At 35.0% G+C, this 26,870-nt stretch overlaps 1 protein-coding gene across 2 annotated transcripts in view; it reads left to right on the forward strand.

The window, feature by feature from the left end:
• The window catches only part of XPOT (exportin for tRNA), a 42,901-nt gene that overhangs the window by 11,663 nt on the left and 4,368 nt on the right, over nt 1-26,870 (forward strand). For both annotated transcript variants that reach the window (XM_081060582.1, XM_081060581.1), the window contains exons 2-23: nt 1,174-1,323; nt 4,563-4,645; nt 6,522-6,578; nt 7,259-7,328; nt 8,290-8,508; nt 9,336-9,520; nt 9,615-9,783; nt 11,136-11,372; nt 12,418-12,456; nt 12,586-12,648; nt 13,639-13,763; nt 14,136-14,280; nt 14,482-14,601; nt 14,966-15,060; nt 15,670-15,739; nt 17,338-17,576; nt 18,707-18,992; nt 20,144-20,333; nt 21,414-21,530; nt 21,712-21,827; nt 22,464-22,511; nt 25,718-25,789. In XM_081060582.1, coding sequence (XP_080916708.1) covers nt 1,264-1,323; nt 4,563-4,645; nt 6,522-6,578; nt 7,259-7,328; nt 8,290-8,508; nt 9,336-9,520; nt 9,615-9,783; nt 11,136-11,372; nt 12,418-12,456; nt 12,586-12,648; nt 13,639-13,763; nt 14,136-14,280; nt 14,482-14,601; nt 14,966-15,060; nt 15,670-15,739; nt 17,338-17,576; nt 18,707-18,992; nt 20,144-20,333; nt 21,414-21,530; nt 21,712-21,827; nt 22,464-22,511; nt 25,718-25,789 — 2,805 coding nt within the window. In that variant the 5' untranslated portion in view covers nt 1,174-1,263. The remainder of the gene's footprint in view (nt 1-1,173; nt 1,324-4,562; nt 4,646-6,521; nt 6,579-7,258; nt 7,329-8,289; nt 8,509-9,335; nt 9,521-9,614; nt 9,784-11,135; nt 11,373-12,417; nt 12,457-12,585; nt 12,649-13,638; nt 13,764-14,135; nt 14,281-14,481; nt 14,602-14,965; nt 15,061-15,669; nt 15,740-17,337; nt 17,577-18,706; nt 18,993-20,143; nt 20,334-21,413; nt 21,531-21,711; nt 21,828-22,463; nt 22,512-25,717; nt 25,790-26,870) is intronic.

Below are 26,870 nucleotides of genomic sequence, written 5' to 3' on the forward strand. Positions count from 1 at the left end.
TGCAATAGTAACCATGAAACAGCCCAGCCGGCTTCTCCCAGGCTCAGCACATACCCTGAGTTGCTATTCCATCAGGCAGGCCCAGAGGAGGACTAAAGCACACTGTAGTGGGGGTCCTTTAACTGCATCTGATCCTGGCTGCACCATTCCAAAAAGGCTGTTCCCCCTACCTCCCAACCCCTTAGTCTATTGGCCTGTTTAGGCACTTGTGTTCTCTCTTGTTATAATTCAAACAACCCCACACAGCCTTTAAATGGGACTAGTAAGGCCTGTTCTCCCTACCTCACAGGTCTTGAGAGAATAAATGTAATTTTCACATTATTTAGAAGTTGTTCCTTGTTTCTTCCAGTACATACACATTCTCTTAAAAACCATGTTGTCTCTTGGGACTTACCGTGTTCTTATTTGAGAATGTTAAGACACTGGATTGTGAAAAAATGCATTACTTTCCAGAGACTGAAAAAAATATATTCTTAAGAATAGTATTAAGGTATTTATCAAATTTTATAACGACTATTAAAAAAAACACTGAAACACATTTCTAGAATTAGTTGACAAAAGCAGCAACCTGTTAAAGAGCTAGCCCATTGTTCAAAAGCTAAATTACTGGGTTTTGACTCATACTCTTTCATTTGACTTCTCTTGAGGTACTTGTAGGCACTCCAATAAGGATATTGAACTCTGAGGTCGCTGTTTAGTCAGCTATTCCATTTTTTCCCCTTAAAGTTTGTGATATTGATAAATGGAAGTAGGCAAATTATTATAATTATCTTAATCTGGATTTGTCACTTTTTTCATGTAGTTGGACAATTGCACTTTTTAAATACGCACTGGAGATATATATTTAAAAACATTGCATAAAGTAGATGCTTCCACTGTTTGAAGTAGGAAGTAATTATTTTCTCTGCTTTATTGATGGTCTTGGATAAGAAAATTTGAGAACCTTAATGACATTACGTTTTTAGAAATTACACATTCATGGAGTACTTAGCAGGCCCATTCTTCTGAGTTTTAGATTCCTTTAGTAATTTTTAGTAATTTGAATTGTTTCAAAAGAAGTTCTTTGAACACTTAAACATCTTTGCATAATATTTTCCACTTGTTAGGGTATTCTGGCTAAGTATCTGTTTTGTTTATCAAGCGTTGTTTTCTTTCCATTGTGTGCACGTGCAGATGTTTGCAGATCCTTCTGTGGGGTCAGAGGGCACGTCCGTTGCCATCGGAAAGCTGCTTGCATAGCCACATAGCCTCATAGCTGCTGGGATGGACGAGCAGGCTCTGTTAGGGCTCAGTCCAAATGCCGATTCAGACTTCAGACAAAGGGTAAGTTAAGCTGCATTAGTGATTTTTTTCAAAGCATGTTACCACAGATTTGCATTGGAGGACTTGAATAAAAAACACACATCTGATGACAAAGGTTTAATTTGGACATAATGAACAGAGGTAACCCAATTTGAGCTCTTTGGATATATTCTGAATACAGAGACAGTGAGGGTTGTGATTTACTTTCTGTATAGTGGTCTCAACAAAAGTTAAAATCTCGTGATTCAAGGTAGGTCTTTATGTCACATCAATCAACTATTTTAAAGTTGTAACACAAAGGACTGTTTAGGGGACTTTCCATAATCGCAGACATGCATATTTTATTTTCCCATCACATGAGTTGGTCTACACCAGTTGTTTAACCCTCGCATTAGTGCTATTTAGCATCCTTATTAATTAGTCCAACCAGACATGTAAATAGGCAGTTATGATATGCTACGTCTTAGGTTACTTAAAATGATCACATGATAAGGAATCCAATATGAGGTGCTAGGATATTTGGGTAAATATAAACAATTAAACATAATGTAGCGTACACCTGTAATCATGACTGTAGTTGGATGATAAAAGAAGAATCTAAAGAACAAGCCTATAATTAAATTTTTTAAAGATGTGGGCTGTTTGAAGTATAGGGTAAGTGGAAGGAAAGGCATTTTCTCTTTATACTTCTCATCGCAAAGGATATTTTTTATAAATGAACTAAATGAAGTTAACAGTCTCATTAAATACAGCCTTTTTTTGTTGTGCTTTTAAGCAAGATTTTTTTTAAACAGTAAAAAAATCTCAAATACTTCGTAACATAGTACCACGTGCCTGCGTCTACTGTTAAATAAGTAACCAGCCCCAGACAGAGGGAAATAACAGGAATTGAGAATTAAATATCTAGCTAATTACAAGATAACCAACAGACTCATTAGCCATCAAAAGACATTCAAATAAAAGTCCATGTCTTCTGTGTGTAGACAAATACTTCTTTTCATAGGAATTTAAACTACCTACCTTCAAACCCTGTCGCGTAGTTGAAGCATCCTAGATCTTTAGCTCTAGTCTGGCTTGGTAGTGCTTGGTTATTATAACTAAAAGCTTTCAACTATTTGTTTAGTTATTAGATCGCCTTCTCTGTTATTTTTTTATATTCCTTTTTGGAAATCTTTTGTTTATTAAATTCTACCATCGGACAGATTTTTCTAATGTGCCATGATTTTCTTTTTCAGAAAAGTAAAACCAATACATTTTTAGTGTTTTTAATCGAGAAGCTATGCATTCCATCAATAAAAATGGGTTCTGTTAGTCACAGGTATATGTGAAACATCCTGGTCCAGGCTTGCTTTGATATCGTATTAAGCCAACTGGAGTAACAATTAGGATGAAAAAGAAGGAATCGTAAGGAAAAGTGAGTTCTGATAGTCCTGATGTTGGAGTTCAGGATTGGGAACTTAAATTTAGCTTGGTGGTAAGGTACATAACTGCCACCCTAATTCTCAGTTGTCTCTGTTTTCTACACGGGCTGAACTGACTCTTCTGCCACTTAGAAACAGTAGACCATTAGAAAGAAGGTATGAGAGAGAAAATCAAGATGATAAAAGTTTTGACTTGTTCGTCATTGCTGGAAAAAAAATTGGCTTAAAACTTGATATTATTTGAAGAAAAGGATATGTCAGTGACACTCCTAACAGCTGAATTCTCCATCCATTTTTTGATGAGTGAAACATTAGGAGGTAATACAACATACACGATTGACTTCCACCTTACCATCTGCCCTGGCCCCCAAGATACTGCTAAAGGAAACCCCAGGCTTCATGGAGTATTGTTAAAACAATTGAACTAGATTCTTTTGCAGTTGCCTGGATTGCTGTATTATTATTTTATAAAGATCGTTATTATTTACACTGTAGATAGTATTTGATGATTTCTATCACTCACCTTCATTTGTCTTGTTCTCTGTCAGTGGCAACAGTCATCGAGACCATGAATGGACACCATTCCCTCATTCATACAATTATATAATACAGAAAACTATCACCTGAAATATGGGGGCTTTTTTGCTCGTTTTTTTTTTTAAACTTCTAACCCAAAGGAAAAAAATTTTACATCTTGACCCAGTATATATGTACATAACATAAGTATATAAATAAATACATATAAATGTATACATATACACATTTATAACTAAAACGAGTTACACAGAATAATAGTTATTACTGCTACATGCAGTGTACTCTGTTAATTTGTATTCCGTTTCATTTTTTAAATTGCTATTGAAGACCGATAAAATTGATTGCATCACTAATGGAGCACAAACCACATTTAAAAAAAATTCTGACTAATTGAAATTAGGTTACTCTAATGTGTAATAGTCCATCTTTATTTCAAGGTTTGTGTCAGTATGTAATCAGCTTTAAAACCATGTAACAGTGTTTCTAGTTTATGTGTAATTTTATTGGTTATCTGAGATACTTTTCACAAGTTGTTGAGATTTCTATATGTCCGTTGTCATATGTGAAACCTATCTGTCTTTGAGGCCAGTTGCAACATGGAAATGGAAAAAAGTGGCAGAAGTAGCTTCCCATTTTCCCAACAGTCTGGTAAAGAGCATATAGATTTGGTGCTGCATTCATTCTAGAGTACACTTGTTCTTATAACAAGGCCCTGAATACATGAGTGGAGAAACACGTTTCCTAAAACTTTGACCTTTTTAATTATTTGGTACTTTTCTCAAAATTCATGTCATGCAGTTGTCCTCTGATTTTAATCTCATGTTTTAAGGAACTTACATGAAAGCATTGAATTGAAATACTCTCCTTTTCTATTTTAGAGTAGACCAAATGACATATAGAGTGTGTTTTGTCTTTTAAATCACCTCTTTAATAGCATATTTGCTATTAAATAGGAAAAATACCATTTATATACCATTTTATAATTGCATTTGACAAGTCTTTGTATGTTTTCTCTTTCCATTCTCATATTCCAGTGAGGTCTGAAGGGCCTTATTGCGTTGTCTCTTTTGCTATAAGGAAACCGGTTTCAGTATCTAACTGACGGGATTTGTTTTTCACCCTCTTTTCTAGGGATGACCACTAAGTTGCAAAAGTTCAGAAGTCTGAATTCAGTGTTTCAGCTATTTTTCTTTAGATTCCCTGATTTGTTACTGGTTTGCAACTCCCAGAATATTCGTTTAGTATGGGCAGGGCATTGTGATTGACGGTTCCAAATGCATTTTCTGCTTTGCGATCTTACAGGCCCTGGCCTATTTTGAACAGTTAAAGATCTCCCCAGATGCCTGGCAGGTGTGTGCAGAAGCTCTGGCCCAGAGGACATACAGGTAATTAAAACAAAATGTGCATGACTCTTAGAAGAATTTAAATTTCTGTGAACTTCACAGGACTGTTATGTTTATCTGTATTTAGAGAATATTTTTATAAAAACATTTTATAACTTGTGTTTTATAAAACCTTGTGTTTTATAAAACCATTCAATGTAGAAATGAGAAAAATTGTAAACTAATAATTTGGCCATTCTAGGATTGACTTTTCAGTAAAACTATCCTTTACCTTATGCTGTGTACCTGACAGCAGATCCCAGCTGGAATATAGTACAGTAAAAATTTCCTTATCTTCCTACGATGTGAGTGATAAGTTGGTTTTTTAAAAAGTTGATGAAGGAGGTAATCATAAATTACATGTATCTTAATTTTTAATTTAAAGTATATACACATTCAGTTACCAATCTTGATATTAGACCAAGGTCTTTTTTTCTTTGTGTACATGTTGCTAACATTCGCTTCATCATTCTTTTGTTGATCAGACCTATAATCCACTGTCTACAATTTCTGCTTTGAGTCTGTAGTGGATTGAGGAACAATGAGCACAGGTTCCGAAACCCTTTAGTTATTTGCCCTGACCTCTGCACGTCTTCTGGTTCTAACCCACGTCACTCACTGTGTACACGGTTTTCCTCCCAAAGTGTGAACTTTCTGTGAAGTTTTTCTAAAGCATTCAACTTAATTTTTACAAAAATAAGAACTCTCATCATACTCATTTCATTAGTTTATGTAATAATTAATCAAGTTACTTAATTACAAAAGAGGTACAACTGGCATAGTGAGGCTTGGGGAAACACAGCTGATGAGCTATAAGCAAACAGCTTGCTGGTGGAAGTACAAGTTCCTGGGGGTTAGTGATGGCTCCTAGCAGTGTTCTTGGCATGCTGTGGGTATCAGTCACTACATGTGTACAGCCAAAACCAAGTGTTCCAGTTTGAGTGGAAAATTCAAGTCTTACATAATTAGTTAAGGCTTCAGTGTCATCCATGATAAGGGTAGAACCCCTACGGTCTTAGAAGAGATGTTAATTAAACCTAACTTTAAAAAAACTTTCAAAAGATTAAGTTTCATCTTATGTGAAAATAATTTTCGTTGGGTTAATTCATGTTTCTAAATGAAGATAACATCTCTAGTCTTTTATTGACCAGTTAGCTTTATACATGAAAAATTTGTTCCATGATTAAGCCTGGCTCGAACCAACTATCTTGGATGAATAGATTGTGCTTCACTAAAGGGACTTTGTTAGAGTTTGTAGCTGGCTCGCTGCAACTCTGTATCACCTTTAGACAGTTGAAAATGGACAATGGGTGGATACTGACTTTTACTCCCGTTTTATAAGGGTAATGTATCTGTAACTTTGTTTTCTGTATGAATTCTGAAGCTAGATTGCCAATTCTGGTGACCGTGCTTATTTTGGATTTGGCTGTAATAGAACTGTCTAGGGTTGAATTTTAAGTATTACTTTCATGACCATCTCTGATTTAACTCAGTCTCTGGCTGTCCTACCAGTTGTCATTTTTAATACCTAGCCTTTCTGTTGTAAAATGTAGGAGTTGTTCCAGGGGTCCTCACATCTAGAATTTAGGGGGATTGTCTTCTGTTTACAAAGCACTATATTTAAGGTGCATCTTAAATTTTTTGGTTGTTCTGCTTGCCAGATTTAGTGGAAATACTGAATGTTGTATAACATTTAAAGTTCTCTTCACTTTTTAAACAAATTTATATTAATATAATAAATAAGATCAACAAGTAGAAAGCAAGCCAAGGTCTGATTTGAGTATATTTTCACCTGTGTTTATTCATTAATACTTTACCTTTGATTTGTTTTCCCTAATTCATATTCTGCTTGTCTAATTTTCCTTTTTTCTTTTTTCAGTGATGATCACATAAAGTTTTTCTGTTTTCAAGTATTAGAACATCAAGTTAAATACAAGTAAGTCTTTTCTCACTGTTTGACCCTGAGATTTGTGGGAGGAGGCCATATTTTTAAATTAGTTTTCGCCTCTTTGGGGAAACCATAATACAGATTGCAAATTAGCAGTATATGTCATATCCAGATTATAGGTGTGTTTTGATTTATCCCGAAGTGTTTTAAAAGTACTGAGTTTGTTGGTTGCATATAAAAATCCAACATTTCACAAGAGAAAATAGATTTCCAGCTTCTCTGGGAAAATCAGATCTGGCAACACCAAGCCTATTTTTCTACATAACAACTCCTAGAGTTGCGTGGCAGCCTAGGCACTTGTATTCAGAACCCCTGTCTTAAGTAAGCGAAAACAGTGAGTCACTGCTCAGAGAACCCTTACTTTGCCTACTGATTTATTCTGTAAACTATAGACCTTAGAACATGGACATATTTCCATTTGAAAAATTGTGTAGCTGCCATTTTTTTTAACATCAACTGAACTACAAATTAAACTAATACCAATATTGATACCCTACCTGCCATTCCCACCCCTGTCTGTTTCTTAAAGTAGCGATGGGAAGCATTATCTATTTTAGGGAGTTTTGGATAATTGAGTACTGTACAATTTGTCCTTTTCAAATATATGAGAGGCTCTTTATGAAACTGCAGACACCAAATATAGCCATTTTATTTTCTGTTTTAAACAGATACTCAGAACTAACTACTGTTCAACAACAACTAATAAGGGAGACACTCGTATCTTGGCTTCAAGCTCAGGTAAAATAGTGATTTCTTCATTCAGTACCTCAAATTACCAGATATTTAAATTTTTATTTTTGTGCAAGAGTTTGCAACTTTACCTCAAAAATGTTGGTAACTTATCCTCCATTTGTAGCTTTTTAGAAAGTGCTGGTTTTGAAGATAATGGTAGATGAAAATTTAGCAATAATATTAAATTATATCCGTAACTGAAATTATCATGCTTTCCATGACACATTGTGAAAACTTTGGTTTTATTTATTTTTTACTACTTGAGAAAAGCAGCTTTTCTGTTCACTCTTAAAAGTGATTCCTCCTTGGGGCAACTGGATGGCTCAGTTGGTTAGAGTGCGAGCTCTGAACAACAAGGTTGCCAGTTCAATTCCCATACAGGCCAGTGAGCTGTGCCCTCCAAAACTAGATTGAAGGACAACAACTTGGAGCTGATGGGCCAAATATAAACTGTTCCCTAATATTCCCCTATAAAATTAAAAAAAAAAAAAAGTGATTCCTCTTGGATAGTCGCTTCAACAAAGAGCCCTTTTTAAAGGAGCCAGTAGGGTTCTTTATTTGCAGTATGTTCTTTTTTGTTAATTTTTGCTGATCTTAACATACGTATAAAGAAAGCAGTTATGGAGCTAGAATTTTTATTTTCTTACAAAGAGCAAGCAGCTAAAAGAAAAACAGTTGAATTTTTTTTCTTAGAAAAATTATAGGAACTGGAAAACCTCTGCACATGAAATTTTTCTCTAAAAGTGTGAGAATGAGCAGTAATGGTTATTGTCTTTGATCATTTGATTGTCCCCCATCTGCTCTGTCCCTTAAATACTTTGGTAATTTTCAAGCATATTTGTTGCACAGCTAATCTAGACCACGTTGAAGTTTGGTGTGTCTTTGCCTATTAATGATAAGTAGGAAAACAATATGTTTGAATCTTTCCAATTTACATTTAATTTCATGGACTGTTTCTGTTTGTCAGATGCTGAATCCCCAACCAGAGAAGACCTTTATACGAAATAAAGCGGCCCAAGTCTTCGCCCTGCTTTTTGTTACAGAGTATCTCACTAAATGGCCCAAGTTTTTTTTTGACATTCTCTCAGTAGTGAACCTCAATCCAAGGGGAGTGGACCTGTACCTCCGAATCCTCATGGCTGTCGATTCAGAGTTGGTGGATCGGGACGTGGTGCACACATCAGAGGCAAGTCACTGCCCATTTTCAGGTTTCAGTGTAGATAGTGTAGGGGATAGTGGGCACAAAATAAACAGCATAAGGCTTATTTTATTTTTGATACGAACTTTCTAAGAATTACAGATTTACACAACATTTTGAATTTTGTTTTACGAAGGAACTTAAAATTGGGTTTTTCCCCTTAGGTGTAGGCTGAAATTAGAGTATTACTTTAGATTTTTTTTTAACTAGGTGAGCACTTTCTCCAGAGAAATACACAAATTGATTTTCTCCTATCAATTTGTAAGGAAATTGGTCTGTCTTTACTACTGCTATATCATAGAGTAAGGAGTCAGTGCTGGATTCTTCTGTGTTCTCAGTCACATAGCCCAGCCCCTTATATTTCTTAATTGCCCGATAAAACCTTCTCCTTGTTCCTAAAGAACACAATGGAAATAGCTTAATTAAAATGGGTGTAGTAATTTTAAGGTCATTATATACAAACATACTTATAAAAGTTATTATGCTTTTAAGTTATTGCCATTCTCTAGTGGAAGTATCATGTTTGCCTAATGAGAAATAATATTTATCACATTCTTAAGATTTCTAAGTAATGCTTGCTTTTATTTTGTGTTTAACAAGAAATTAAGTCTGGCACTGAGGGATAGAATGGAAAGAGGAAATAGAATCACGGGATATGGTTTTAGAGCAGATAAATAGGAAAACAGTAGCAGGGAATGTGTTAAGTCTGGAAGTTTAGTGGTAAGGTAATTACTGTGTACAACTATTCAGATGTCAAACAGTATCTTGTGAGGTAATCTTTGATTGTGTATGAGGTGTTTTGTTTTGTTTTGTAGGAGGCTCGTAGAAATACCCTAATAAAAGATACTATGAGGGAACAGTGCATTCCAAACTTGGTGGAATCATGGTACCAAATCCTACAAACTTATCAGTATACTAATTCAGAAGTGACATGTCAGTGCCTTGAAGTAGTTGGGGCTTATGTCTCTTGGATAGACTTATCCCTTATAGCCAATGATAGGTGAGTATGCTTTTAAAATGTAAACCTGCAAAATACAGTATGTAAAACTCATGAATTTGAAAATATTATAACAATTATATTCCCCTATTGCCAGGTTTATAAATATGCTGCTAGGTCATATGTCAATAGAAGTTCTACGGGAAGAAGCATGTGACTGTTTATTTGAAATTGTAAATAAAGGAATGGATCCTGTTGATAAAATGAAACTAGTAGAATCTTTGTGTCAAGTATTGCAGTCTGCTGGGTTTTTCAGCATTGACCAGGTCAGTAGATTTATATATAAAGGTTTGAAAATTTATAGAACAAACTAGCATAGGCAGTAATTTAAATATGCTTTCTTTTTCTTTCATTTTTTTTTTTAATGTTGGAAACTCTCCTTGAGATTATAGTAATAATGAAACACTATCCAGAAAATCATAATGTTATCTGTAGCATTTGCCTTAGGCAATAGATTATACCAGTTCTTAAACCTGAAGATCTGGGATGGTTCCTGCAGTTGTGCATTTTTAACAAACCTCTGGGTGACGCTGACACTCCTGGACCATAGAGCATCCCTTCAGTGGCAAGGGATGGTACTGTTTACTGACAGTGCATTTTGACCAAAATTAGACTCAATTACAAAGTTATATTTTCATCATCCTTTTGAATCGTTACTCATTTGAGCTGTTAGAATTACCCCCAACAGAGAAGGGCTCTGGGTGTGGTAAATTAGTAATTGAGAAACAGAATTTGAAGGTTTTCATTTTGATTTTACCTGTGACAGAGATAAAGAATTACTGAGAAGTCTTTGTATTGCTGACATGTCAGTAATACTGCTCTAGTGTTTTCCTTGCCAACAGATGAATAGTAGTGTTTTTCAGTCCCTGGTAAAAAACCTAAAATGGTGAAGGTAAAATCTCTTTCTATAGAAGAACATCATAAGGATAATGAATGAAAAAAATGTACGATTCGGTTCTGGCTCTAATACTGACATGATCTTAGGCAGGTAATTGTAATAGTATCTATCTCTTTATAGCATCATTGAGGCTCAAATTAAACAGTATCAGACAAGATTTGTAAATAGTTGCACATACGGTATTGTAATATGACAGCATTAACTTTATTAGAGCATATTTACTAAATTCAACAGTTTAGAGAGAAGGTTCTCAAACCATACATTTCTGTTTTTATGTTTTTATAAAGTCGGCAGTATCTACAGGACTATAATCATTAAAAATAGTTCCTTTGAAGCGTACTAGTGGTGGGCATTCGGTTAGCGCAGTTGGTTAGAGCCCGGTGCTCGTTACACCAGGGTTGCCAGTTCCATCCCCACATGGGGCACTGTGAGCTGCCCCTCCACAACTAGTTTGAAACAACTACTTGGAGCTGAGGGGTCCTGGAAAAACACACTTAAAATAAATTTTTAAAAAGTTAAAAAAAAAATAGAGTACTGGTGGATGAAAATAGTCGAAAAATTCAAACTAAAAATATCCCAGTCAAAATGGTAGAATTGTTAAATGACATTAATTTCAAATTGAATCCAATAATTGGCACTTGATTCATACTAAAGTTTAGGGTTTCCCTCTTACTCTTAGGTGGGTGGTTTTAAATTGAGGCCTGTTTCGATTGTTTTTAGGAAGAAGATGTTGACTTCCTGGCTAGATTTTCTAAACTGGTAAATGGAATGGGACAGTCATTGATAGTTAGCTGGACTAAATTAATTAAGAATGGGGATATCAAGAATGCTCAAGAGGCACTACAAGCTATTGAAACAAAAGTGGCACTGATGTTGCAGCTGCTGATTCATGAGGATGATGACATCTCTTCTAACATTATTGGATTTTGTTATGATTATCTTCATATTTTGAAACAGGTGAGCCCCTGTTTTAATCTTTTTGTCCAGTAGATAATATAGATGAATAGTAGTATTTCTCAGTCCCTGGTAAAAAGAGAGCCGTAGAGAATTGGAAAAGAACAGGAAAAATAAAAATGAGAAAATAGCCATAATTCTACTACCTAACAATATTTACTGTTAAATATTAAAGTATTTCCTTTTTTTTTTCTCCTTTAAACTTTTTAGCCAGAAAACAGAAGTGACCAGGTTCTAACAAGCTTCAGAATTAGTTACAGGTTTAGGGTTTTTTTTTCCATTTTTGAATCTGTTTATTTCCAAACACAGTAGAAATTTTGTTAAGCATGACATTATTTTAAGTACATGTACGTCATTTCTTATAACTAATTTTTTACAATTAAAAATTTCCCTCTAGAGACTTGTTTCCAGTAAAGAACTTAAAATGTAGAAGGTGTTAGTCTCCATATTATGTATGCATGTATGCATGTATCCTTTTAAAGAATTAGTAACTTCTCATTATAACATTGAGAGAACCATTTCTATTTTATTTATATTCAATTTGTTGAATCAAGTCAATCAAGTCAAACTTAAAATAACTTTTTTCCAAACTGAGTTTAGCTTCTGTTTGTTATAAACACAACACATATCTGCATGCATACTTTAAGAAGTTATAGGCAATGTGGAAAGTTATGAAGATCGTTAAAATCACTGTTGGTAATCCCATTGTGTATCTATATCGTAATAAATTCGTAGGCTTTTTTTTAACTTGTTTAAAAACAAGGTGATATACTTTACTCTGTCTATAACCTGCTTCTTGGCTGAATAAATTGTAAGTATCTTTGAAAATCAAATTCATCTACATGTCTGTGTACATGTCAAGTTGTTATCTAGAAGTGGAATTGCTAGATGTTAGGTACATGTTAGACATACTAGAAAGGGGCTGCCAAACCGCTCTCCAAAAAAGCTGTGTTCATGTTTTTAAAGATCTTAATTGATTGGAAAAAATGTTCTGCTAAGCAAGTTTAACTTTAGGAAACCTAATAAATTATTGCTTACTTTTTAACAGCTTGCAGTGCTCTCAGATCAGCAAAAAGCTAATGTAGAGGTAATTGACTTCTTTTTGCTTCTTTTAAACCGGTAATAGTATCTGTGTCTGTAGTCTGCCTTGAAAAATAGCTTAATTTCTGATTTTATGAAATTAAAGGAGATTGACAAAAGATATTTTTAATTTTAGGCAATCATGTTGGCCGTGATGAAAAAATTGACTTATGATGAAGAATATAACTTTGAAAATGAGGTATGAATTTTGCATTAAGGAGAAAACAGCTTTAATTTTATTGTTGACTTTCATCAGATTAATATTTCAAGTTTTGATTATTTTAGAGGCCTTTAAAACTGTTATTTAAAACTTTAGTCATATATATTGACCTCAACCTTAGGTAAAATTAATGGAACCCTCATAATCCTTAATTTTTCATATTTGGTTCCTTTTTAAAACACTTTGTAACATCGAACTTCAGGAAATATCATTGGTGATCGTATCATTTTCTGTTTAATAAGAGTGATGAGTTGAGGCCTAGTTGGTAGATCTATTGACAGATATTATTGGTGATCATATCTCACTTTGTATTTAACACGAGTGACAAGTTGAGACCTGGTCAGTGGACCTGAGCTTATTAGTGTCTATGGGAGAGAGGGAATGAAGCATATAATTGCCTGGACTTGTTCTGGTTAAAAGTCTTGTCCAGAGTTGCCAGTGAGTCAGCTTTCCATCAAACACAAGGGTCATCAGATGCTTTTTAGTAACTCAATCATGGCACATACTCTTTCACTGTGTGCTAAACTATCTCAGTCCTTACTTTGAGCATTCAAAAACTTTGAATTTTGAGCATTATCTAAAAGGATAATGGTGATGATGATACACTGCATTTACAAAACGCCAGGCTTGTTACATGTGACAGTTTCAACCATACAACATTGGTACAGTTTTTACTATAGAGCTATAGGAATATAAATAAGGTGCTCAAGTTCTCACAAAGCCCAATGTGAACCCATTCTGGCTCTAGGCTTTCAAGGTTTAGGGCTGTGTTCAGAAATACTTATTTGTGAGCAGGAGGTGAAAAGGTAGGGGAAAGTTTTCCTATGTAGTGAGTTTTCCTATGTAAATAAATATTGATGAAAAATAAAAGTATTAAATTTTTAAATGCAGAAAACTAATGACAACTCACCATTTACATGAGTTTTAAAGTCTTTCAAGTTTTTAAAACGAGAATTTTAAAATACATAGGGTGAAGATGAAGCCATGTTTGTAGAATATAGAAAACAACTGAAGTTATTGTTGGACAGGCTTGCTCAAGTTTCACCAGAGTTACTGCTGGCTTCTGTTCGCAGAGTTTTTAGTTCTACACTGCAGTAAGTTTGTTACTGTTTTTGTAACAGTTCCCTCTTTTTTTTTTTCCTCCCTGATGATGGTCTACAGTAAGTGATTCACATGACTTAATAATCTATGTGACTTATTAAGATCTTAATGTGTATCTCTGAAACATGCATTTGTCCCCTTTATCTCCATCCTTGGGGATCTGCTTTTTGAAACATAAACAATAAGATAGATTACATCAGTTATTTCTACTTTTGTGCTATAAATTATGTTGCCTGGCAAAATTAACAATTGCTATGACTTTTTAATAATTAAAGAGGGTTATGTTGGTGTTTTCTTGTCCTGTGCATCACTAATTGTATAAAAAGTGTATATTCAGATCTCAGTGATATATTATACCTTGGTAGGAACTGGCAGACTACACGGTTTATGGAAGTTGAAGTAGCAATAAGATTGCTGTATATGTTGGCAGAAGCTCTTCCAGTATCTCATGGTGCTCACTTCTCAGGTGATGTTTCAAAAGCTAGTGCTTTGCAGGATATGATGCGAACTGTAAGTATACTGAAGATAATTTATTTTGAACATAATTTTCTGTTTTCACTATAAGTTAATGGGGAGTACCTTGTTAGAGCTTAGTATCTGCTAATACTGGGGCATTTTGATATTGTAATAAATAAGGATATAAATAAAGATTTAAAGGATATAAATAAGGATGTAAATAAGTAAAGATTTCTTAACTTTTTCCTGCTCCAGTTGGTAACATCAGGAGTTAGTTCCTATCAGCATACATCTGTGACATTGGAGTTCTTTGAAACTGTTGTTAGATATGAAAAGTTTTTCACAGTTGAACCTCAACACATTCCATGTGTGCTAGTAAGTATATATTCTACTCTTAATTTTTATTTTCCATGTATTTCAGCTAAAGAGCAGATAGTATTCTGTCTTTCTATCTTTTGTAACTTTTCTCAGAGCCAAAAGTTCTCAAAAACTCTTGAACACACTGAAACTAACCCCTCATCCATTTCTTTAAAATGAACCATTTCTGTCTAATCAGTCACCTAAAACAAATCTGCCAGGGCCTATTTGTGTGTTATGTAGGATTACTTATTACATACCTGGTTCCTGCCTTCTAGGAGCTAAGAAATGAAATTTGATGTGAATGAAAATGTGTCATGACAGAGCAATAAAGGTCTTATTTAAAAGTGCAGAAATAGTAAAAGTGTCTCTGTTTCTTTAGATGGCTTTCTTAGATCACAGGGGTCTGCGGCATTCTAGTGCAAAAGTGCGAAGCAGAACCGCTTACCTGTTTTCTAGATTTGTCAAATCTCTCAAGTAAGTAAAAAATTTCAGCTGTTATGTTTAATTCTTATTTTTAAGGTTATTAAATAAGACATGAATTATTTTCTAAGAGCTTTTGGTAGATTTGAGTCTGGTTTTTAAGCTATTTTAAGGTTTTTAAGGTATTTTTTAAATCAAGTGTTCCTTTTTTGTGTCATGATGGTAATGTCTTCTTTTCCTTCTCATTATCCTTTTACTTTTTTCATCATTAAAAAGTGATTTGTGTGCATACTTTTATATGAACACTAATCACTAATGACATTACATAATTACTTAACGAACAGTTTTATTGTTGTGGATCAGTAGTACATGGCTTCTTTGAAATTCTAAGAATATATTTCTTAGAAATACTTTTAGCCTAATCTGTTTTGCATTGTATTGTTCTTTACTAGTACCAGTTTTTGGTATGAAAACAATTCTTTCTTAGGCTTATAAGGTTGTAACATTTAAAAATCATCACTAGTCTTAATCCCATGTGACTAGCTTAAAACTGAACTTTTTTTTCAGTTCTGCATTAAAGGGGAATTTGGTATTTTTAGCAACTTTTCAAGCACTGTTATTTCTGTGATTTGTTGTGATTTTCTTCTTTTTGCTTTTATTCAGTAAACAAATGAATCCTTTCATTGAGGATATTCTGAATAGAATACAAGATTTATTAGAGCTTTCTCCACCTGTAAGTATCTGCTTTTCAAGCTACAAGTTTTCTCCAAATTTTGAGACCATATAACACCTTTAGCCTTTGTTGCTAATGCCCATGTGGGCTTTGTTTTTAATGTGGGGTGGTGTGTGTGCAAGTTAGTTCTGTTTACCAACTGCACAGATAAACAAAGCATAGTAATAGAAATAAAAAGGAATCAAGTGTTGACTGATAAAATTGGCAGTGTGAAATACAGTCTATACTCTGTATACTGTTAAATGTTGGTGAAGTATTTTATGGAGAAGGAAAGTTTCAATTTTCAAAGTATTCTCTAATTCTAAAACTATGATCATATTAGCCATTCTCAGTGACTGCTACTATTAGACTGAAGTTTCTCTGTGGTTAATTTTTCAGGCCTGGGGTAAAAGTATTTAAATGCTGGTTGATCTGAATATTTTAGTGTCCATTTCACTAGAAAGATTTAATTTGAGACACTCTGCAAGCACATTTTGACTGATAGATGCTTTTGTGTGAACGTTGACTCTTTTATCATTTTGATAAAAGTTATTACTAGAGCTGCCACTTGAGAAGTGTTGAACAGAAAAAGAATACATTTGTTCTTTTAAGTAAATAATAGTATTTAGGGTACAGAGGTTATGTAATTACATTGCATGAAGGGTTACTAGTGAATTATATGGTTAAATTATCTTTGCCTATATACTATAAATCCTATATGTTAAAATACTTACCTGGTTAATGCCAATTTTTCTTGTTCACAGTGACCTACTTTTTGAGTACTTTATACTTCTATAGGTACTTTATCTTTGTGTTCTCAACTCTTAGAGCAGTGACTAGTCCTAGTGGTACTTAATAAGTGCTTTAGTTACTTATAAATCGGGACATTTCTTTAAGAGATGAGGAATTCTTTTATAATAAAACCATGACTAACTTAACTGTTCTTTAAGTCTAGGTTTTTATGTAATTCCTTAACAGGGAGCTTTAGTGTTGGACCTAGAGGGGCCTCTGATGTTTTCCTCCCTCCTCTTGGCCTGCTTGAATAAATGTAAAAAAATTACAAAACTCATTAATAAAAATTGACCCATATGTGGGATGTTTGTTTGTGCTTGAATGAGATGTTTTTTTGTTTGCAGTGTTATTTTCAAACATTCTAAAGTAACAACTGATGTGTGTATGTGTGTATTGTATGTTTTTTGTTGTTATTCAACTCTTTTAGTTCTTATTACTCACTCTTAAACACTCTTTAAAATATTAACTTGTGTGGCCTTTGTACTAACCTTCAAAGCACCTTTATACAGCTTATTTTTAGTCTCCTAACAATCTTACAAATAAGAGTTTTACGAAAGAAAACAAGTTAGAAGGCTAACTAATAATTATCTGACCATTTTCAGAGTCTTATCCAGGATAGAATTAGATCCATGATCTTTTGATCTCTAATTCAGTTTTCTTTCTATTATATGGTCTTGGGAGAAAATCTGTTTTTACAAGTACTCAATGTACTTTTTAATAATGAGTTGATGTGATAGATTATATCTCTTCTCCCTTTTGTACTTACTCTGCTTAAATGAGAGAAACTGAAAAAAGAAAAACTTCAGTGAGACTGAATTTCATTTTAGGAGAATGGATACCAATCTTTGTTGAGCAGCGATGATCAACTATTTATTTACGAGACAGCTGGAGTGCTGATTGTTAATAGTGAATACCCAGCAGAACGGAAGCAAGCATTAATGAGGAATCTGTTGACTCCCCTAATGGAAAAGTTTAAAATTCTATTAGAAAAATTGATGCTGGCACAAGACGAAGAAAGGCAGTCATCTCTAGCAGACTGTCTCAACCATGCTGTTGGATTTGCCAGGTGAGTGTGACTGCAGTTAAAATTACAAAGAGTATCTCTATACAAACAGAACCATTTATTTGATTGGATCTTTTAGAATTGGGCAGACATACCCTTGTTTTGAAAACTGTGTTGTCCAGAGAATTGTCTAAACCATTTTTTTCTAAATCTAGTGAATTACCATGTTTCCCGAAAATAAGACCTGGCCGGACTCTCAGCTCTAATGCATCTTTTGGAGCAAAAATTAATATAAGACCCGGTATTATATTACATAAGACCGGGTCTTATATTAGAGTAAAATAAGACCGAGTCTTATATTAATTTTTGCTCCAAAAGATGCATTAGAGCTGAGGGTCCGGCCAGGTCTTATTTTCGGGGAAAACATGGTAGAAGATTTAGCTGAAGGAGGGAATAGATAGCATAACATTCTGCATTTCTGCCTTGACAACTATCTAAATCCTTAAGCCCTGATTTCTTTGGTATAAGTTGATCGTGAATTTAAGGGGATTGGCTAAAGTGTTTATATATCAGTGACATATTGGAACATCTTGGATCAATATTGATACCTTAAAGAGAAGGCCCAGAGGCTGTTTTTTTAAGCTGTTGCATTGTGTCTTAGAGACCACCAAAGCTTGTGATTCTTTTTCTCTGACCCCTACTTTTTATTGGTAAAAAATAACAGCATGAACATTGCAGAACATTGCAGTGTTAGATAGAGAAATTGCTCTATAAAATACTTCAGTGCAAAAGCTAATATTAGGTTGTATAAATAACTTGATTCTAAAGACTTTTCTAAATGGGTAGTTTGCAGATCATCTAGTAGGATACCTTAATGATAATAAGTGGATTTTCTTCCCCTCTTCACGCATACTTTATCAATAGGATTTTAGTAAAACATTTAGGTGGACTCGCATTAGAGGGATTGTTTTAATAACTACATCTCATCAATTAAATTTGAGCCCTTTCTGGAATGGTAACTGGAAGCAGTAGTTCACAAATAACTATATTAAGCTAAGATGGAAGTAATTGTGACATGGAAATTAAAGAATTGGCTTTATCAGTTTTGTAATTTGTTGTGCATCATTTTTGATTACTCCATAAAACTTTTAAAGAATGAAATTAAAAACAGTTGCCTGATTTTGCTTATGTAGTCGAACCAGCAAAGCTTTTAGCAACAAGCAGACTGTGAAACAATGTGGCTGTTCCGAAGTTTATCTGGACTGTTTGCAGACATTCTTACCAGCCCTCAGTTGTCCCTTACAAAAGGATATTCTCAGAAGTGGAGTTCGCACTTTTCTGCATCGCATGATAATTTGCCTAGAGGAAGAGGTCCTTCCGTTCATCCCATCTGCCTCAGAGCACATGCTCAAAGATTGTGAAGCAAAAGACCTGCAGGAGTTCATTCCTCTTATCAACCAGATTACAGCTAAATTTAAGGTACCACACACCTCTGAGCATCTCCTGCCTTGACGAGCTTCTGCGGACAAAGATTAGGTGTATTTATCTTTAGATAGGTTTTGGCATTTGCTCACTTGGTTTGTCTTTTTTAAATATGAGTTACTTGAGTGCTTGGATATGTATTTTTATCATCCTCAATGTCTAGACTGCCTGACACATAGGACATGCTTAATAAAGGTTTTAATAAAAACAAACGTTCTCTGCTCTGTGCAGCAGCCGGAAACTATTAGACTGCTAATAAAGCAAATAAAAACAGCACTGAGTAAATGTCTAAAGAGATAAATAAAAAGCATTGTATTTTGGGTGCCCACACAGGAGTTTGAAAGTAATTCAGTGTACAAAAGTCAGTTTTGTGTACGAGGAAATTTAAGTCACGTATAAGCTGGCTAATAAGAATGGCTAACACTTACATAGCGCTTTCTCTGTTCAAAATCTGTTCTAAGCATTTTATTGTACCTTAATTCATTTGATCCTTTTAACAACCCTAGGATATAAATGTTGTATTTTATAGATGAAGAAACTGAGACACAGAGAAGTTAAGGAATTTTCCCAACAGCATATAAAGCCTGAGAGCCCATCATACAAATTCATTTATAATTTAGCAATAGAATTCATTTCTTGAGAATTTAAATTTGAAAATATTCTATGGCAATATTTGATTATGAAATGTTTCTGACTCCCTATTATTTTAACCTGAATCTTAAACTATAGGAAATGAGTTGAACTTAATGATCTGGAGACTTTCAATAATATATATGCTATGTAGGTTTTGTGTTAACATTGATATTTGCTAACTGAATTATGTAAATGGAAACTGGAGAAACGCTTTATGTAAAACATGTTTTCTAAGTTTCATTTATTTTTTAATTGAGATATAATTGATACGCAATATTAGTTTCAGGTATACAATATAATGATTCAGTATTTGTATATATTGCAAAATGATCATAGTAAATCTAGTTAACATCCATCACTGTACACAGTTACAGAATTTTTGTTTCTTGTGATGAGAGCTTTTATAATTTACTCTTCTTAGCAACTTTCAAATAGGCAATAGAGGATTATCACTAAGTTTCATAATAATTTCCTTACTCATTTCTGAAGTAGTAATAGTTGTTTCTTATCTTCAGATACAGGTATCCCCATTTTTACAACAAATGTTCATGCCTCTGCTTCATGCAATTTTTGAAGTGTTGCTCCGACCAGCAGAAGAAAACGACCAGTCTGCTGCTTTAGAGAAGCAAATGTTGCGGAGGAGTTACTTTGCTTTCCTGCAAACCATCACAGGCAGTGGAATGAGCGAAGTCATAGCAAGTCAAGGTGGAGATGCATGCCATCACTAAGTTGTCTACTTAAGGCCTTGTCGCAGTTAGACGTCTGTGTGAGCAAGAGCTGGTTGAAATACACACTAACCTTTTGGAGTAGTTGTGTGCTGGCCCCTAGAATGACAGCTCGTTATTGTCAAGCTGGGAATTATGTTCATGTAGAGTACCTTACAATTAATTTGTGTTCCAGTTCCCTTTTCCCTAAGGCAGTTTCTTTAATCAGTTCTTTTTTTATTTTTTTATTTTTTAAACAGAACTTTATTGGGGAACAGTGTGTACTTCCAGGACTTTTTCTTCCAAGTCAAGTTGTTGTCCTTTCAATCTTAGTTCAGCTTCAAGTTGTTGTCCTTTCAATCTTAGTTCAGCTTCAAGTTGTTGTCCTTTCAGTCTTAGTTGTGGAGGGCGCAGCTCAGCTCCAGGTCCAGTTGCCGTTGCTAGTTGCAGGGGTTGGAGCCCACCACCCCTTGTGGGAGTGAAGGAGTTGAACTGGCAACCTTGTGGTTGAGAAGACGCACTCCAACCAACTGAGCCATCTGGGAGCTCAGTGGCAGCTCAGCTCAAGGTGCCATGTTCAATCTTAGTTGCAGGGGCGCTGCCCACCATCCCTTGCAGGATTCGAGGAATCGAACTGGCAACCTTGTGATTGAGAGCCCACTGGCCCATGTGGGAATCGAACCGGTAGCCTTAGGAGTTAGGAGCATGGAGCTCTAACTGCCTGTGCCACTGGGCCGGCCATAATCGGTTCTTGAATAATATCAGTAGCATGGTGGCTACATGCCAGAATTGAACTGACATTTGCATTTTACTGACCAATTTGCCATTCTGAGTTTAAAAATAGATGGGACTGTATAGATCAACAGAACATTTTGCAATATAGGGAATCCAGAGGGTAAGATAACAAAGGAATAATGATTTTTCAGTGTTTTATGCTTAAAATTGAGGAACCCAGTTAATAACAATTGAAGGATCTTATCAACTTTGTAAATGCTGTTGTTTCGTTACTTTATGTGGAATGAGAGCTTTAGGTTGCCTGTCTAGTTCTCTTAGAAATTAAACTCAAGTTTTTTCTTTTCAGGTGCAGAGAATGTAGAACGAGTTCTGGTTACTGTTATTCAAGGAGCAGTCGAATATCCAGATCCAATTGCACAGAAAACATGTTTTATCATCCTCTCCAAGTTGGTAGAACTCTGGGGTAAGATGATTTTTTTTTTTTTAAACTTGTTTCCAACCTGTTTCCTAAGACCCTTAGATATGAAATGGAACCGTAGCCCTAACATAGATAGGAGCTGGGAGTTGCTTTTCCCCTGTGATAAGTTAATTGACTTTCTTTTTATATAAGATATATAAGATGAAAATTTGAATTCTCTTGACAGGTGGTAAAGATGGACCAGTGGGATTTGCTGATTTTGTTTATAAGCACATTGTCCCCGCATGTTTCCTAGCACCTTTAAAACAAACCTTTGACCTGGCAGATGCACAAACAGTATTGGTAAGCACCTAGGATTCTTTGTTTACCTTGTGTAGAGCTCATGTGTTCCAACTCACAATTTCTTTAATGTCAGGTTGATTGGATTAGGTTTCATTGTTTTAAAAAAAATTTTAATTTCAAATTAGGATTCAAATTAGGATTATACCTTCTGGACTTTTGTGGATTCTTACTAAATCTTGATGCTAAAGTTGAATATATAAAATCCAGCTCCTACAACTTTAACAACCTAGACTCTTTCTAGGACTGTGAAAGGTTACATGATACCAACATTCTTTGAAGTTTGGTTGAGTTATTAGTTTCCTACTACTTTTCATTCTTAATGCTTACTGGTTTTTTCCTAACTATTAAGAATAACTTTCTCTTCATATGATAGTTTCCCTAAATCTCATCTTCAGAATACTTAATGTCAATCTGTTGCCTTTCATTCACTTCCTCAGAACCTAATAAAAGTTAGATTTCGTAATGACAATTCATTACATTAAGACAGCATTATTGTGTTTTCCATTTTCTACCCAACCCACTTACTCCTTCCTCCATCCCTTTGGAGGTTAATGAACAGTGGCCAGGGAAATAGAGAAATTTAGATCAGTAATCAAGAATTGACTATATTAACATTCTTAAATTTGTTTTACACAGGCTTTATCCGAGTGTGCAGTGACACTGAAAACAATTCATCTCAAACGGGTAACCTTTGTACTCTATGCACATTCATTTTTATCTCACATGTATATTTGTTATGGCTTTAATTGTGCTTGATTTGTCTTGTTCTTAAAGGCTGTATCTTTTATAAAAGTTAATTAACTTTTCTGACTGGGATTTGAGGGAGTATCAGTATCCATTACTGTCTTTCACGTTTTGCTTAACAAGAAAGTTAAAGTATCATGTTTTCGTTTGACAAACAATGTGAAAAATCTTAACCAGAATTTAAAGTTCCAGATTTCATGATCTAGGAGGCTCTTCACAGCTAGATTTCTCTTCAACTTCCTTGTATTGAAGTGGTTAGAGTACTTCAGATTTTTCACATTGTTTGTCAGATGAAAACATAACACTTTAACCTTCTTGTTAAGAAAAATGTGAAGGGCAATAATGGATACTGATACTCCCTCATCTCAAACAGTCAGAACTGAAGTTAAGTAACTTTTATAAAAGATACAGCTTTTAAGAACAAGACAAATCAAGCACAGGGGAGCCATATAAAGATAAATAAAAAGTCCTCTGATATTTGTAGGGTTTACAATCGGGGAGACCAGTGCATAAGTAACTTAATGGGATGGGTTAAGTAAGTGCTTTATGACAGACATAAATTGACTGGTATTGAGTGTAATATTGTGGGACTAAAGATGAACGAGCAGTTTTCCCTATAAAGGAAATCTAAGAAAAACATAAGAAAGAGGTTGGGGGTGGGGGTTTGTTGTTTGTTTGGGTTCTTTTTTTTTTTTTTTTTAAAGATTTTTTTGGGGGGAAGGGAAACAGGAATTTACTGGGGAAGAGTGTGTACTTTCAGGACTGTTTTCCAAGTCAAGTTGTTGTCCTTTCAGTCTTAGTTGTGGAGGGCGCAGCTCAGCTCCAGGTCCAGTTGCCGTTGTTAGTTCCAGGAGGCACAGCCCACCATCCCTTGCGGGAGTTGAGTCGAACCGGCAACCTTGTGGTTGAGAGCCCACTGGCCCATGTGGGGATCGAACCGGCAGCCTTCAGAGTTAGGAGCACAGAGCTCGAACCGCCTGAGCCACCGGGCCAGCCTGTTTGGGTTTTTTGATAGACCTTAAAACAAATGTAGATTCATTGGACTGTCAAAAGGAGGAGTTGGCATTCTGGGCAAAGTTAAGCGGTATATGAAGACATCAGACATTGCATGGTAGATTTGGTAGAAAATAGTGTTACCATGTTTAGCTGAAGTATGGAGGCAGAAGTAAGAGCTGAAAACTGAAATGGAACTGGGGGTATTATATGTGAAAGTAAAACAGGTCTAGGTGTATTCTGTGTGAAAAGTTGGGAAGTCAAGAGGCAATAGGGTTGTAATTTAGGATAGCTAGGTGGGGAAAAGGTGTTCAGAGAGCAGTTTGAAATATAGATCTGAACCAGTTAGGACTAAATAGTGATTTTGGAGTCCTAAATGTCTACTTAGTCAAGGTGAAGTCGTAGGAATGAATGAGACTTTTAAAGACCAGGACAGGAAAATCCTTGGCCAAAGCGAGAGTCAAAGGAAAGCTAGAAATAGAACCAAAGGTATGAAAGCTAAGGGAAGAGTCACAAGAGAGGAGGTGGTTGACATTATTGGATGCTGGAGAGTCAAGGAGGATGAGGAAGGATAAACAGTAAGAACGGTATTTACAGTTCAGAATGGCATTTGTCTTGTCCTTAGAAGCTCTTGTTTAGGCACACATAGCATTGAATCAAATAGAATATTATATTTGCAAATGTTTTGCTTCTATTTTTTCATTTATTCACTTGACTAACTGCTTCTTGAGGTACAACTTTACTTTTCCCAATAAAAAAAACCAAACTACATTTTTAAGTGATAACAGTGGGGTTATATGAGATGATGCGCAACACGTGGGCAGTATGTACAGGGAGAGTTGACTAAAGAAAAAGGTGAGAAGGAAAGTCAAAGGGATATGAGAAGCTTTCATAAATAATGAAATGTTACCTTCTCTCAATTGTGAACTGGCTTCCTTTGAAGGGTCATTGAATTGTAACCTAGGTCCATTGGGTTAGAGGGCCCATTGGGTAGAGGAGGAAACATAAATCCTTTGATTCCAGAGCAGTAGTATTAAACAGGAAATAGGTGTTACTGCAGGGAGAAGCGTATTGAGAGATGGATCGATTTCATTTTGATAACTGCTACTTTCAGTTGGACCTGCTTGGAGTCATCAGTATATTAAAGCCTTTGAGTCAGATTCAAGTTTAAAAGTGAAATTGGGTGTTTTTTGGTGTTTTTATTTAAGTATTGGATTTATTAAAATTCCTTGAGGCCAAACACATTGCTCTAGGAAAACCATTTTCAAATTACATTCTAAGTTCCTTTGTTGTTGCTGAGAAGGGGTGGGAAGTTAGGAGTTAGTTTGTGGAATTCTTCTCTCTTCTTTCCCTCCACAAAACTTACCTCCAAAATGTCCCCAGAAAACTATTATTATAATTTCAGCACCTAGAAGAAGGCAATGAAGAGAAATGGTTGTACAAACCGGGGGACCTGCTTTTAGTACAGATTTAATCCACAACTGACTGGCCAAGTAGCCTATCTTTCTGGGTCTTAGTTTCCTCACCTGGCTACTGAGTTTCTGTTCCCTCATTTGTGAGTAGAAAAGGGGAAGTGTGTCTTTATTGATGGTACCTCCTAACATATCATTTTGTGCTATCTTGCTTGTATTGTAGTTTCTAAAGATGGTAATTTCCCCGCCAGTGCCCGAAGGTTTCCCCTCATGCACCCACAGACACTCTTTACTCCACCCAGTGGTCGATTGGACAGGAGCGCACCGCTCTTCGCTGTTTCCTTGCAGTGTATAGAAGGCTCTGGCATTGAGACCTGCATTTAGAAGATTTTTTTTTTAATTTGTTTAATCTATAGTACTACATAACACTAAGTAATGCTAACATGTAGTAAATACTAAGTGCTATTCTAAAAGCTTTACATTTCTCAACTTCAATCCTCACAATAACACCACTTTTCAGATGGGGAAACTGAGGCTCACAGAAGTTAAGTAACTTGCCCAGGTTACCAGAAATTTGCCAGAGCCAGGCTTCAAAACATAGCAGTCTGGCTCCAGAGTCTGTGTTCTTAATCACGATACCTTATTGTGTTTAAATTTCACATGTGTGTTCCAGTTTCTTTCTAAACATTATTAATGTCAAGGAAGAAAATAATTCAGTTCCAATCATCTTTTAATTTTCAGGGCCCAGAATGTGTTCAGTATCTTCAACAAGAATACCTTCCTTCCTTGCAAGTAGCTCCAGAGATAATTCAGGTAAGAGCTATCCTACCAGGTTTTCCCCCTAATTTACTTAAAGAAATATAACTATGTAGTTCAATCTAAATTTTGATTCAAGAAAGCCATACTGCATTCAACTTGATGTTTTTCTGTGCATAAGATAGCAAGAGTCCAAACTTCAAGGGTCTTTGAAATTGAATGGGAAAAATTGTATTTTTATTTTCACTAACCTTTAACTGAAATTTAATTTCCTGTTATTGTGTAGGTGACAAATCATAGTAGTATTTGCATTGCCTATGACTTTGTCACCAATAGAAATCATGGGTATTTTCTTACCACGTTAGTTGTTCCAGAGATCTCGAAATACTGTTGAAACTCATCAATATTCTGAAATTATGAGTTAAGATAATGCCTTTAGACTTTGTCATCCAAGTCAGTCTTCTTATTCTACCACATGTCAAAAATATTCCTTATAACCATAATTCATTATTAGTTTCCTTTGTAATCTCATGTGTTAAAAATAATCCCATGTGTTAAAAATACTCTGAAAGGGGCCCAGTAGGCTCCCCCAAGCTGCCAAAGGGGACCGTGGCACACAAACTTCTGTTGCGAGGGTTTGTGTCAGGTAGTTCATTTTATAGGTGCCAAGTTTAATGAGTAAATTGGAAACTATATTGTGATGTAAGAGGCTGAAAAGCTATCTCATACTTTCACACTATTACAGTCATTTTTTTAATGGCATTTAGTTATTTTCTTGGCATATAGTTATCCAGATTTCTTGTCCATTAGCACATAGATCTAATAAGGTATGAAAGTTTTCATTAAAACTAGTTAGAATCTTTCGTGTAGGTTCTAAGAATTCTTATTTCAACAATAATTTATAATGCTGTTTCATAGGCACTGAAAAACTTGAATGAAAAACAGGATAGATCTCACATAAGAGTAATCATAAAACTCATTTTTAATGAATTTATGGTCTCTCGTTTTATGACACACCATCTTCAACTTTAGAGATAATGAATTTTCTCAGTTACCACTTACACAAGCTAGTATTTTATGAAAACAGTAAATTACTAATTATTCATGTGATCGTAATGCTCATCAAAAATAGAAATAT

This window comes from Rhinolophus hipposideros (genome assembly GCF_964194185.1).
Source record: "Rhinolophus hipposideros genome assembly, chromosome: 9".
Lineage (NCBI taxonomy): Eukaryota > Metazoa > Chordata > Mammalia > Chiroptera > Rhinolophidae > Rhinolophus > Rhinolophus hipposideros.